Below are 16,157 nucleotides of genomic sequence, written 5' to 3' on the forward strand. Positions count from 1 at the left end.
AAGAGGGGGTTTCAATACCTAGCATATTTTTGTCGATATGGGATTCATTTTTTTCATATAGTCATTTGCTTCATATAATTCATTTGCTTCATATATGTAATTAATAGTATATTCCAGGTTTTCCTCAGCTATAGAGATCCGTGTCCAGCAGTGGGACCTAGATAAGGTGCTTAGAACATAACATGCATGACAAGATCTTAAGAGTCACTTGAAAAAAATTACATTTTTATTTATTTTAGAAACGATATTTTCATTTTATATTACGCACTCACAAACACAAACATAAACCAATATTTCAATCTTTATCACATGTGTGTACAGTCGCTACGGCAATTCCATTCATGCACCTTCAATTTCATTCTACAATTATTTTTAATGGAGAAATATTTACAGAATGGTTTATTTTACGATTATTAGAGATTGAATGTTTACCCAGACAATTCATGTTCAAATTTACATGTACGGAATTATATCGTGTTTATGAAAAGTCTTTTCTTTTAGATTTTTTTTTTGAATATGCTCGTCGTATAATAGGTATGGACATAGCATTAACCACTTGGTCTCTCAATCGAGGGTTAGAGTCATAAACATAGATAATTTTTAGTTATGTGCGCACTGTATATGAATTATTTATTAGTTGCTAAAATTTTGAAGGAAATCATCGTAAAGAACCTTGCAAAAGAGTTTTAAATAGTCTCATAGTTGAGACAAGTCTTCTGATCTGTATTTAGCGCAAGGGTATAGTGGAATATGACCTAAAATCTTCTTACTCTGACCCTTGCCCAGTAGTCGGACAAAAATATAGTTAAACAATAATATTCTTGACTGATATGTTACGAGTATGTATAAAGTTACATATAATCTGCTAATTCTTGCGTTTCGTTTTTGTGAGTGGCTGAATTATGTCTAAAATAGGTCCATTGTCAGTATCTTTAGTGAAACATCCGACCCGGAATAGTAATACCCCTGTAATAGTAATAGTAACTTAATTTAATTACTAATTAAGCCTCTCACTTACCCACTTCACTAACTTACCTAACAAAGTTCCCACAAAAAGACGTTGTCTAGTTCTGTTCAAAATTACATACAAAACTGAATTGAAGATCTCAAAATTCTTGTTAATTACTATGTAAAAGTAGAACTCTTTATGTTACGAAGTGGCGGCGACATTGAAACAACCTGTTATTTTTTATAACATAGGAGTAGCAGACGAGCATGTAGTCCACCACACACAAAGGGTTCGACCGCATTCTTAATGTCAGTGTAAAGTCTGCTGTGTTCTGGTTTGAAGGATAAAGCAAGCATACTTTCTCGTTAGTTCTCAGTGTAGTTGTAATAATAAGCTCTAAAAAATGCCAAAAAAATGTCATAAAAGATTTGATTATGATGATTGAGTAGAATCCTCTACGAAAAATATTTTATCCATACAAAAGATTTCAACGGGTGCTACATCAAAAATGTAGAGTCGAGTTACACTATTTATTTGTAATTATTTATTATTATTTTTTAATTATTTGATTAAAATTTTATTAAATGTTATTAGTGCTGCGAATCTCAGATATATTTTGATTAAAGGGACAAGAAAGAAAGATACTTACATAAGGCAAACCGATAAGGTTCCAAGTTAGTTCTTAGGTAGGAATTGGTAGGATTGTATTTAAAATTGATTACAGAGATTCAAAGGTAACAGTGTAAAGAACTCTAAATTCGACGAGACATATTTATTCGAGGCATTACAGCTTAGATAGAATTTTAAGATTAGAGTCCTACCCAGGGTTGGGGTTACAGATGTCCATGAGCGACCGTAGCCACTTACCATAAGGTCGACTGTTTGCTCGTCTGCTATATTATATTATTATAAAAAAGTGACCACTTAGGCTTGTACTACATATTTAGTCCACATCTCACTACATTCTTTAACATAAACATAAAAATTCTTAGCCAACATATCCCTGATATCGAATCAGGTGCGCAGCGATCAGGTAGCTGTAACATGAGCTACGCCCTCGAAGGTCACGGGTTCAATCCTATGCTACACTGGTCAACACCGGTTGCGATATATTCGTGCAGGTTGCGAAATTTGATCTTCTTCTAACTATTTGTTGAGTGAAGCAATGCATTATAAGATAACTATAAAGATAAAAAAGGTTCTGTTAAAAAAAAAAAAGATGTGTAAATTTATTGTGAGCCATGTTAGAATTTTTAAATGATTTTTATTAAAAATGTATTATAATCAGCTAATTTCGTATTGTTTATGAGAAATGACATCGATGAAAAAAAAAGACTCAGACATATTGGTAAAAATATAAAATCTACGAATAATTTAATTCATATCGTTTAAAAAATTAAATCCAATGTAACTCAACTTATAATTTGTTACAAGGACAAGAAAATGGTCAAAAACACATTAGCAAATACGGTATTGGCACTGTTAAACAGACATTTAAAAATAAATTAGTAAAACGAAAAATTACTAAAAGATTATTGAGTTTAAAAATAAGGAACTGCTAAAAGGGCAAGATATGAAAAATAACTATCTTCATATTATATACCTACTGATGAATGTTGATTGCATATTTCAAGGTCACATATTTTATATGCAAATATAAGTGAAAATAAATTATTCCTTTACATATTGCACAGACTTACAGTAAGACTTCACTAATGAAATTACATATATTAGGATTTATTAATAGAATATGAAAGTCACGCCTCAAATGTAACTCAAGCACAAAAAATCCAAAAATAATATTTTACAAAATATCTACCTATGTAAAGTATAACTCCTTTCCGATTCTACCTTAATTCATATGTCACGGAAAACCAAATTACGCGTCCTTACAAATCCACAAAACCAATCACAATTTTAATAACACATTTCCTGTTGATCCCTCATTAATGATCGAATCATTAGCTAAATTATTACGCAAAAAAACGCCTAAAGTTCAGTTATTTATTGGGAAAAGTGGTTGCATTATAATCTAGAATGAATTTTGAAATCGTGCAGGCACGTATATATAGGAGGGAGGTTTCTAAGATGCATCATTCGTACAGTCAACTTCGACCCAGCAAACATGCAACTGGTGAGTCGGTTATATCACATATCATATCATATATTAATATACATAGCAGCCATAACGATATTTCATATCAGTTTCATACTAGTTTTATATCGGTTTCTATATATTATTTATTTAATTTTTTTTTTGTATTTAATTTTAATTTCAACGTATTAAAATAATAGTTAAGTATTAATTTATCATTTCCCAATTTGTAAAGATTTTTAAACTATTTTTTTTAATTTGTTTTAAATTTATGTCTTGCTAATATTTAATAATTTTTTTTTATATTTTATCAAGCTTAGAATTTTATTAAATTTAATTAAAATACAAAATCATAATTAAAATACTTTTAATCAAAAAAATGCAAATTAAATAATAACTACGAAAAATTTACAAATAAAAAATAATACATACAATAAACTTTATTAATTTTTGTGTCGTTTAATAAAATATACACAGTAATGTAACTTTTAAAATTACTAATATTTTTGGCACAAAGTAACGTATTAATAACATTTTAATAACCCATAATTTTCATCGAAATATTAATTAAAATGTGCAAAACTTGTTACTTTATTTAGTTGCAAAAGTAGTAAAGTAGTTATTTGTAGTTACAAATACATAAAAATCGTTCTTTAGTAACACAACGACATTTAAAATATTTTGAAACGCCTAAAACTCATAACTAACATTAGTACATGTGTGTACATCTCGTTAGTCATATCGATTTTGCATGGATGAACGTTTACGTAACTAGTAATTGCTTGGATTAACTTGATTCGCTGTCAGTTAACTGCTTTTGAAAAATATTAGATTGTACTTTTACTATTAATAATAGTGCTAATGAGAATTTATATTCAAAATGGTTGTTTGTCGCCGTATATTGAGGTAACACAATACGCCCGCTAATTTAATTGGGACGTAAATAAATTTTAACATCTTTTAATTGCTTCTTTTTAATACGATTTAATTGTAATCTGTAAATCGAACTATAAATTGCAGATTAATCCTAAATAAAATAATCTGGGAATTTTATATTTTTTTAATACAGTTACATAAGATTCAGCGATGTTTTTGGGGATTATTTTAATGTAAAATGTAATATTATGTAAATGTAAAATGTAATATGAAACATAAAGGCTCCAAAATTTAATAGATTTCAAATATGTGCTGATAGGTTAACAAAGTTGCCAACTGACATTGATATTCTACTGATATACAGATAAAAGAACTCTTAAAGATGCAATTTACATAACACGACATCAGTACATAAGTACGGTAATCCGTACTTAACATTGGCTCTTAATTACAGTGCGTGCAATAAGCCGACATTTACATAATCTAACAATACACGCCAGTAGGCGGTGACGTTACTTAATATTTGAGAATTTGTGACTCGATCGTAGATTTGAAATTGTAAATTTACAACACAGGAATTTGACACTTACGCACTTGTGTGTAAAAACGACAGTTCTGTAAAATTTCAAGCGAATGGCGCGTATCCTTATGGTTCATTGTTCCAACGATAATGAGAAAACAATGACTGTTGCCGCAAAAGAATTGCACAGATGATTTATTTGAAAGATAATTGCAAGGAACTTTGAAATCTGTGTTTTGATTTGCGAGAAATATTTGGAAATGATTGTGGAATCGGTTAAACGTATTTGTAAATTTAAATCCTATTAGTATGCTAATGTTTTGTTAAAATATTTATTACTGTGGTGTTCTTTCATAAAGCAATTTATCTAATGTATGTATAATATCAAATAAATAAATTTACGTTTTACATAAATATATCTTTGTAATTAAGTGAATTATAAAACAATTAACGTTAGATATACGATCTAAAATTACTGAATCCTTGATTATATCCAATTCCAGTTCAATTATTTTGGATTTTGCATAGATCATTCGACGGGATAAAAACCCCAGAACAGCTTAATAAACTTAATTTGTATAAAAGAAGTAAAAGTAGATAAATATATTAAAAAATGTCAAAAGTATGTATCTTATTATGTTTGACATATTATTATAACAAAATAACTAAATGATTAAATGATATTTTCTTAGAATTTAACCATCTCAAATTGTTAAATACAAAAAAAACCGTTTTTATTTTATTTATCTCATCTAATCTTCAGTATTAATAATATTAAAAAAATCTTCTTAACTCTTACATACCGATCTAACCCAACTTCCTCTTTAGTTACTCATCACCGCCCTCTTCGGCTTCGCCGCCGCGGCCTTCGCCCCCGCCTACCCCGAGCAGTCGAACCGCGCACAAGCCTCTTTCGAGAAGAACGCGAGAATCCTCGCTCTGGACTCTGACGTCAAGGAAGACTCCTTCAGATACAACTACGAGACCGAGAACGGTATCAAGGCTGAGGAGCAGGGCCATGAGGTAAGCTTAGATACGAAAACTATTTGGAGGACGTCGCGCGGTCATCATACTATTATGAAGCAAAAAAATCGGAATCTATCCTCGAACAGATAGATACCTAAATTTTCACATTAGATTTCTATTTTAGGTCTGTGTAAATAATACATTTAGAATAAAATTTCAAAAAAGCATAATAAGGAATGATCATAGACCTCATTGAACAAAGCTAACAAAGAGTAATATATGTGTAAATTACCTTTCAATCCAAAATACATCAAAGAAAAAACATCCGTAAATAACAATTCAATTTGCAGTGAGAACATGCTCGAAATAAAATATTTAATAAGGAATAATTTTACATGAAAAATATTTTCGTTAAGACCCGTTAATTGTCGTAACAAAGAATATTCGTCAACATTAAATCGTAATCATAAAGCGTAATTTGTAAATTTAATTCACCATCAATGTAAATTTATACTTTTGACACATTAAAAGAAGAACTTAATATACAATAAAAGATGTAATTAATCGTGTAATTAATCATTACATATTTTTTATACACAAGACATTACGCTTGTGTATTATATTACATGATTATTATCATTATGTAATGATTACCCAATACGTTTAGGTATGTAATAAACTTTTTGTAATACCACATCGATTAAGATTACGTATAATATATGCGCCAAACTTTACCCATTAATTACAATAACATAAAATAGTGATGTGAAAAAAATACAATATAAAAGATGACAAATATACATAATTATAATTTTATAGAAACACTCAAATGTTATTAAAATGATTAACGAATTACATAATGGCTAGTTTAAAATAAATAATTATCAATACATTTGACACTAATTTATAAATGTTTAAAACGTATTATAATAAAGTTAACGCGTAATAAAATCGAATAACATGCGTGATGTGTTAATTTATGATTGCCTTATAATAGTAAATAAATGGTAATGAAATTACTGTACCCTTACCATGAGTTTTCAAGACATCCTACAATTTTACGTTACGTTTACACAATGTATTATTCTGTTCCGTTTGCTTCAGTAGACTGAGTAAACGTGACAATTAATAAGTGCTCAAGTCTTTTTGTCTACCTCACATGTTCGCAAAAAAAGGGACAAAACATAAAGCGCCATTTTGTCAATTTAGACATTTAATGTTACGTTACTGACACTATAGTTCTGTTACAATCCGCTAGGGGCGCTGATTGGAATTTGTATGGGCAAATACGTAAACAAATACCAAAACAGTCATATTTGTTAAAACGTAAAAACTCATGGTAAGGGCACAGATAACTTCAGTTTCGTAGTAGTAATGTGAGTTAAAGTTCAAATACAGTTTGTGTAACGCCGCGCCCACGAGACGCTGACATCTGCGAAATATCAAGACATTACATGATTACACATGCAATGATTACATTACAGTAACAAATGTAACTGCCACTTGCGGTTCGTACGTCTGAATCAATTTGTGCTTTGAATTTATTCATGTACTATTGTATGGTTGTGTATTCGTAGAAGATATTTTGTTTGATTTCTAATTCAAGTATGGAGTATGATCTTCATCATTATTGCAAATATAAGCCGTCGGAGCTCAAGTTTCAAACTTCAATAATTCATGTACTTAGCATAATTGTTAATAAAAATTACTGTGCATTGTTATTAAAATACCATTAGTTTAATAAAGTAAAAATATATAACTCACAAAAGGATAATTTATACAAATTAAGAAAAAAAAAACAAAATACAAAAGAGACTATATTAAATTCGTAAGAAGTGCAAGTTGAATATTTGACTAATATTGAAATAAGTGACTCAGTGTAAAGTGTCATAAAACACCTAATACGACATTCTGAAATAGCCATAAAACGTAATATTTAAATATCGTAGAGCATTAAAATGATTCACAGAGTGTAAAAAAATATAAAATTAAACTACCAGCAACTATGCATACAGCATATCTGATGTAAAATAAGCAATGCCCATGGAAACCTGCTATATTTCCTTAATAGGAATAGTATAACCCTGATGTATGAGGTATTATTTACAAAACCATAATTTATGAAAGTGTTATTAAAATATTTAATATGTCGCTAATATTCTAATAAGTGCAAACAATATTGAAATAAGTGTCAAGTGTCACATACCGCACTTTATAAGTGCATTCTGTTTAGACCGGGTCGATCCCAAGCTAATCAAAGGGCACTGTCCAATCGACCCACATAGAAAGGTCAGCGCTATTATGTAAGGTTAACTTAGAGATTTATGGAGAATCAGCAGGTGTGACAGCCTTATTTATGTTGCCCAAGCTGCTTAGTTCCAATATTCGCCGTGAGAATCTGTCGTAAGGATGGGCAATCGTGATGACTTTTATTGTTGGATATGCCTTATCGAATAATTAACTTATTAATGCTTTACGTACCTAAATTATGAGAATGTTATTAGCGTGGTCGTTTAGTGTTATTTATGTCTTCGTTGAGGCAATCCCTATAGCTATATTTATGCCTAAAGAGATACATAAAGCGTACTTAGTGTTTCAACGCCAAAGGTATTATACCACACCCATTGCTGTCTTATAACTGGGTATTAGGCACTATTATTTTCTAGTCAGAATGGTGCGGGTAGACAAGGTAGGTGCGAGGCATTTTAATTTAGTCCTCAAGCGTAGTAATGCACCTTTGTCCTATATTAAGGTTAACTTTAATCCTATTAGGGAGTGATAGCGGGTGTCCATGGGCAGCAGCGGTTACTTAACATCAGGTGTGCTGCATACATAGTTGCTAGTAGTTTAATTTCATGAAAATATATATTTTTGGAGACTCGCCATTTCTAATGCTCAACGATATTTAAATATTCTATATCAGACATCTATAAATGTATTAAGCTAAGTATATAAATATAACAGGTACAAATTACATAGCAATAATTACGTGTATTATAAGACAAGAAATAGGTGTGGCATTCGCGCCACCGGAGGCGAATCATGAATAACTACATGCAAAGAAGTCGCCTAAACCTGTTATACAATCTTATGCGACTTAATTGACTCCTTTACGATTTATTACAGACAAGCCTTTAATAATAATTGACCTTTGTCTCGAGGTAAAGAGGTCATCTTCAGAGTGGAATCAATTACGATTTTAATCGCTAATGCCACGTAAATTGTAATTATTCTGCGATGAGTTATGAAAGCTTATCGTAAAACTTGTAAAGTAATTAATATATAAATGTCATTTGTCAGTTTAGCACTTAAGATTTAAGTTAATTCGAATAAAATTTATTGCTTCATGTATTCAAACATAGAATTGAATATTCTTAATCAACATAAATATTTTATATTTCACTTTCATTAGTTTGAGATAGTATTTACAGTTAGATATTGTTTTTTTTTCGACTCATTGACACGGTCTGCATCGTTCTAAGTTTTGTGACAGATCTTAATAGGGTCACATGGATCGTATGATGTAGTATTCGATCGCAATCTAGATTTTTTGAAATATTAGTGGTGGGTGAGCTCGTCAGCGGAAGTTTTTCTACCCTTCAGGTTCCATCAAGCCATTTATAACTTTCAGCAACTATTATAAGGAAAATTGACACCTTTAAACTGACATATACATATACGAGTAGTTAGTTACAAAATCATATTCACTGGAGAGCTTGCATTGTTTAAATTGAACTTGAGTTGGTGAATGGTAATCATTTGACGATGGCACGTCACGTAGGCTTTGCTCTTATGTAATAAGGTTCAAAATTGACTAACTACGTGTCATAGTAAATTGTATTGTAGTATGAATGAATTGCGCTGTCGAAATGCGTTGTAGCATTTCATAAGGCTTCGTGTCATTAGCGTTGGTACATCCGGTGACCGAGGAAAATAGGCTGTCAGGCTTTTAGGTTACACAAATTTCGAATCGAATTTGTCTATTTTCACAATTGTAAACTATCGTAAATAAATATATAAAAATGAAGTTATATATGAAAACTAGTTATAATTTGTAGAGACAGGGTGGGCTATTATTACGATTTTCATAAAAATACATTTACGTAAGATACTATTGATTGTGTAATGTGCAGTGTTATTATTAAGCTTTAAGCTTTTTTAAAAAAATGTTACATTTACTATGAGTGGAATTAGTCACTAAAATACAACTTTTATATGGTGTTTCAATTCAAGACACGTCTCTGATTCAAGTTACGAATGTTTAGTGTATATTAGATGTAGTCTCTTCCTTTATCGTTGAGGAGACTTATGAGGACATTTTGCTGTATACTAACGTGGCTTGGCCGTACCTTAAACCTTTCTAATTCCGATAAAAGACCTTTGATGACCTGTTATGAGGATATGGCATTATTATATTATTTTATTGCACAGACCAACGATTTAACTTTAATTTATTTGATGATAACACACGGGCACGTGTCTCCTCTAAAATGATGAGGACTAAGTCATATTTAACCACAATGGGCATGATGTGTACATTCGTAGACTTCACTTCTTTTGCATTAACAAGTTTCATAGGATTTCATAGGATAGGTTTCCTCACGATGTTATCCTTCAACGTTATAGTATGTGACAAATTAATTCTAATACTTTGAAAAATCAAAAGGCCTTGCCTAAGATTTGATTCCCGGACACTTGGTATGACAGGATAATATTCGCCATTCCTTAAAGTGCATTATTCCTTTTTAATTTTCTTAAATTTCCTAATTAACCCTTTTTATACGAGAGGCCACTATGTCCAACTATAGGACAGTAACTAACTAATTATGTTTTCTAACTGCTTTACTCACTCAATTTCAGGCTGACGGCATCGAAGCCCAGGGTGGCTTCCAGTACACCGGTGACGACGGCCAGGTATACGCCATCAGCTACGCCGCCGGTCAGGGTGGTTTCCAGCCCCAGGGCGCTCACCTCCCCACCGCTCCCCCCACCCCCGAGGCCATCCTGAAGGCCTTGGAGCAGAACGCTGCTGATGAGGCCGCCGGTATCATTGATGATGGTGAGTTGGACTAAGTTTAGTTTTTGGGTGATTAAACATTTTTGAACTAAAAATGGTAAAAATAAATAATGACTTTGTGGGTTACAAAGTTTCATCATCATGTTCAAGCTGGCAATAAACTACCTATCAGAGCAGTGGAGTGATTAAACTGCTACGAAAAGGGTTCCAGGTTCGATCTTCACTCAGTCAAACCTTTCGGTAATTAATTTTGTTCGACTGATACACATAAGGCTCCAGGTTGAATTCCCAGCCAAGCAGACTTTTAAGATGGATAGACCTCTTGAAACCTTTTGAAACCTACTGAAACATAAAGGGTTCTAAGTTCCTTAATCCTAAACCAGGCATACATCTTAGTAATGAATTCAGGATTATAGAAAGCGTTATTTTTACCCAACAGTGGGAAGCAACTGTCTATACACGGACCATATCTATAGATAGAGAATCCTTATATGGCTTATGCGCAGAAAGCGTTATTTTTGCTCAATATTGGGACAGTGATTTTCAAAACAGGTCATATCTATACATATAGGGAATTTTAATATATACTTATATGTAGGAACCATTAGTTTTTGTCCAACACTGGGATAACAAACATGCTGGTTACCAAACAGTTTAAACAAAACACGTAAACACAAGATTGCAGCCATTATCTTTCTCTCGGCCTTTGCATTGTTTCAATGTGAATTCGTTTACATTAGGCTCAATTTGATGGGTCATTTTGACCCAAGGTCTTGCTCCACACGAACGGGGTAACGTCTTGAACGAATTTAATCATATAGCTCTGTCTCTGTCCGCCTATATGCGTGTGAAACGAATGGATGTCCCAAGGGATTCAAATTGTTTCATTTTTTATTTTAAATAAATATGTTTGGCCTCCTATTTACAAATGTGCATAGATAATAAATGTTTCAAAACTCTATCAGCCGCTCAGTAATTTTACAAATATTATCATTAATATTTTTTTTATAACAAATAAAAAATATTAAAGTGAAACCTTCCTGTAATGATATTATTTTAAGTATTTAAATCTCAAGGTTTTAAATCCAATAAAACCTATTAGTGATTTCTAGACATTTTTAATAGAATAATAACCAATCATATCCTCTCTGTAAAGTGCACTCTCATTGAGTAAAAGTTTCGTCAAAACAACTTCAGTCGCTTAATCCATTGACATAAACCTAGAAAATTTATTTCTTTTAACAGACAGATAATTAATTTTATTAATTTATGTAAATTTACGCAATATTCTAACAGATGGACAAACACAAGAAATATATATTAGAAATATGTATATCTTAAGCGTTCAAGGCCCACCCACATAAACATATCTTCAAACTGAATTATGTCTTTGCGCTTCACTTAAGATTAAAATCTGTCATCTTGCGTGGGCTTGACGAAGCTCACAATTGAATTTACTGATGGTTACGATAGAGTCAATGATATGGTGGTCAATGGATGATGGTTACGGAGAGTAAGAATTTGCAATTTCCAACAAATTTAAAATACGCCATCTATTTAAGAGTGGCAACTAATACCCAGTATCTATAATCAATCCCAGATAGGCTAGGAGTCCTATTTGAGATCTGCCACGGATGCGTTGCTATCTGAGGTCTATCTTGGTATGTCTTTTCTCACTTACCACATCCGTCAAAAAATAACATAGTAGAGTTTCATGCTGTTATTATAAGGTAGAGAAAGGCGTGGCAATAGTAGCGACATAGAGCAAAAACAAAAGATAATAACACATTTTGTCAAATTAACTATTCAACATTTACAACTAAAACCGTTAAACTCTACTATATGCTAATATGAACTTAACAAAAAGCATATTAAATGTTATGCTCTCGCGTTACATAATGTAATGGGAATATGCAACACCTCTACCATATGTAGAGACATGTAGAGTTCTGGATCTGTGGGCGGCTGATTTATCACATGCTTGTGGAACTATTGACATCTTTATGTGACCGTAACTGAGGGTTATGGAAATTTACGAAGCATGTAGATTTTCGGAGATTGAAATGAAATTAATAATTTGTAAAAAAATATTAGAATATATTTTTATAGTACCAGTTGTCAATTTAATAAAACATAGGAAGAAAGTAAATATTATGGAAGTAATAAACTTTCTATATTTGTAACTGAGACCCATATAGTGTCTATATTAGTCTGGTACGCATGGTATCAAGTTCGAACTCTGGCCAGGAAGACATCTAAACAATATGCAAATATTTCATTGCATGTAGCACTGTAGTTTTATTGCTGCTTTGATACGTAGTGTTTCAAGTTCGATACCCGGGCAGACATCTATTTTTTTTATTTTTTTACTGAACTCCATTGTATTGTACTGAACTCCATTTGTCCCACCACCATATAACACAGGAAAAGTAAGATTATGAGTGCATAATATATTATCTATCACTTTTCTATTTGAATAGTAACTAAAAATAGAAACTAATCAATAAATCACAGAAACTTGATAGTTAGTGTAACATTATACTAGTATATCCGATATTGCAACTAAGTTGCATCGTTACTTGTAACTTAACGAGGTGTTTAGTTACATAAAAGTTATGAACTATTAATGTCACTATGGGCTCTTATAGCTCAGTGGTGCTACTGTACCGAAATATATTCGGACAAGCAACAAATAAATAAATAAAATATCATAATACAGGTAAATAATACCACCGCCAGATTTATTTTGTTGTGCAGTCTTTGATAGAAGATAAAGTAGTTTTTTTGGTGGAAGGGTATGGATGCTGGCAGACTTATACATGAGGCAATCTTTATCAGATCGCCTGGCAATAGCCACTTACCATCAGGTGGACAGCATGCTCATCTGCTACTCCTATATTATAAAAAAAACCTTCAAAGCGACTTTAATCTTATAAAAACAAATCGTGCCGATTTTATTATCAGGACAAAGTAATACAGCTATTGCTAAAATATATACAGACGTATTCTATTCCATAGATGCCCTATAATTTGTCAAACACCAAGCCCTTACATATTGCACTGACCCCTGTTTCCATATGACCCTTATTACCATACTCTACCATACCATGCCATTTGTTAAATAAACTCTAGAGCAATAGACATAGAATTTCAAATTCGAAAAACATGAATAAGGCTTCACTTATGGACCAGTCTTAAATTAACCATGCCCTTAAATCATGAATTCTATCTCTTATTAGTAGAGTCGGAAAGTTAATTTTCACAAACTCTATGTTTTATGCCAAAGACATTTTGTAGAGCTGTCTAGGAAAACAGTACAAAAACAACTTGGTGATTTTATTGGCATAGTAGTACTCGTATATCGATTTTTTTTATTTATTTATGTGTTTCATTTTATGGGTATTATTTGTTTAGTCGTAAAAAGATTATTATGGGATTCGACTCCACATCTTTCTACTTGTCAAAGTGGTACAGTTCATCGTGTTATTGTGATTCGACTTCGAAGGCATACAATCTTTCTAATTTTGGCTTTTAGTAGTGTCTAGCACTGCTGTTCTCGTTTGAAGGGTTTGGCACTGATAAAGGAGAGACAAATAAATGAGGCACTTGCAATTAGTCCTTAAGAGCAGCAACGCACGTGAAGCCGACCTCAGTAGGACTACAATCCAATCTGGGGTTGATTATAAATGTCTATGGGCGGCAATATTTACCATCAGAAGGACTGTAATCTCGTTTGCTACTTCGATTTCAGAATATTATCAATAAATTAATGAATAAACTATTATTATTTTTGAAAACTATGACCATTTAATCAAAAAATGCTGTTCTCTATTCCAGGTCAATACAACCCCGGTAAATACGGTGGCGCTGCTACCGGTTTCGTGCAGCAGAACTACGCGCAAGCGCAGGCGAGCGCCTTCCGACGACCCTACAAGTTCTAAATAAGCCAGTATTAGCTAAGTTACATAAGAAACGAGTGGTAAAAACATCTCTAGATATCTCCCATACTTAAACTTAATCCTCTCTATGTATGTCCCATCCTTTCGGTTAGGTGGTAAACGCAACTCTATATACTCGTAAAGTAAACTGGTGCCTCGTTTGAACGTGTCCTGACTAGACTTATTACTTCACTTTTACAATTAAAATTTGGAAGATCATAATTATAACAATATAGAAGAAAATGTAATTGAATTATTGTATGTTATTCGATTAATTTGTAATATGATCTTTCAAAATTTAAAGGATATTTAAAAAGACAAAAAAGAAATTAACGTTATTAGAAGTATTAGAACTCTAATGCTATAAGTAGCTGTAACTTTCTTACTTTTTATATTTTTATACGCCGCTTACCCACTCCTTGAAACCAACTTACCCACTTACCCACTTACCACTTGATGTAAACGGCCCATAAGTTAGCGAGCAGTTAGCAAGTAATTGGAACAGTATGAATGTGTGTCTTGTATTCTGTAGCGCTGATACAGTCACTGATTAGCAATGATGGCGTGAAACATTACGATTATTTATTCTATGAATAAAAGAAATTTAATATGTATTTTTATGTTTTTTTAAACCCCCATTTAATAAACATCCCTATATATGATATACGAACTGCAATCATGGTATTTGATTTTGAAAAAATATATATCTTGTAATAAATACAATACATTATGGAAATGTAAATAATTTATTGGTATTAAGTCAAATTAAAGTGTAATAAATATTGCTGAGGAATAATATGAAAAAAACTAAAAAATATATACTGCAAAATATTATTTACACAATGGACTCATATTATCTCAACCATTGATCTATAAGTATAAAATGTCATTGATCTCAACCTTTTATTTTTATAAACTTCATGACTTTAATAAATACAATATATGAAACGCTGAAATGAAATTATTTCAGGGACTTCTTGGTTTATATAATATACTTTAATCCCATTAACACAAAATAAATAAAAGCAATAATGGAAAATAGATAAATTAATTAAAAACATACAAGATACGCGCGAAAAACATAACCCTTCCTTGGCAGTCGGGTAAAAATACTAAACAATACTTTCAATAATAGCACTACTCTAGAAGCAACGAATATATTTTATTGATCACGTTTCTGTTGTCTACCATGTGTGGAATGAGTAATTATGAGCACTTTAATCGAATCCATTTCAAATAGGTATTTAAATAAGTTACAAATTTTCAAAATTTTAACTACTAATGTTCGAGTTTCAGATGAGTACAATACTTGTATGTGCAATGTATGTGTGTATTTATAGTAGGTTGCAGTACAGCGCCATCTTTTGTTAAACTATTGATACAAAGTATGAATGGCTATGGTACACAAAGGTGGTAGAACTTTCTGACTTAGTATATGGTGGCGCCACCGTGGCGTCTATTATACATTTATGGTTTATTTGAAAAAAGTAATAATTGATTCCTTAATAATGTAATCTCCCTTTTTGTTTACCACTTATTCCAACCGTTTAAAAAAGTTTTGAATATCTCTTTGATGTTTAATACTTAAAAATCAGTCAGTTCTGAGTCGAAAAAATATTCATAGGCGCGTCAAATACTATTTGTTGTTATAGTATTAGTGCAGGTGAGGTGCATTCAAACATTTCATGAAATAAATACACTTTATTTAATACCATGTATACATTTTAAATACCATGTACAGTACACATTTCATTCCACTTTCATTCATCATAATTTACAAAGACTGATGCTTCTGT

At 31.6% G+C, this 16,157-nt stretch overlaps 1 protein-coding gene across 1 annotated transcript; it reads left to right on the forward strand.

Moving 5' to 3' along the window:
- Positions 1-2,939: 2,939 nt before the first annotated feature.
- On the forward strand, positions 2,940-14,975 carry LOC140752389 (cuticle protein 3-like). Its single transcript, XM_073086661.1, has 4 exons — positions 2,940-3,083; positions 5,269-5,463; positions 10,267-10,465; positions 14,261-14,975. Exons 1-4 carry the CDS (start codon positions 3,075-3,077, stop codon positions 14,362-14,364), a joined length of 507 nt encoding a protein of 168 aa, XP_072942762.1. The 5' UTR covers positions 2,940-3,074; the 3' UTR covers positions 14,365-14,975.
- Positions 14,976-16,157: the final 1,182 nt, after the last annotated feature.

This window comes from Epargyreus clarus, unplaced genomic scaffold, assembly GCF_041222505.1.
Source record: "Epargyreus clarus isolate Ecla_fem2 unplaced genomic scaffold, WU_Ecla_fem_2.2 ptg000024l, whole genome shotgun sequence".
Lineage (NCBI taxonomy): Eukaryota > Metazoa > Arthropoda > Insecta > Lepidoptera > Hesperiidae > Epargyreus > Epargyreus clarus.

Coding starts and splice junctions, on each gene's coding strand:
- LOC140752389 (XM_073086661.1), top strand. Junction 5,464..10,266: donor CTGAGGAGCAGGGCCATGAG/GTAAGCTTAGAT, acceptor ACTCAATTTCAG/GCTGACGGCATCGAAGCCCA. Junction 10,466..14,260: donor CGCCGGTATCATTGATGATG/GTGAGTTGGACT, acceptor TCTCTATTCCAG/GTCAATACAACCCCGGTAAA.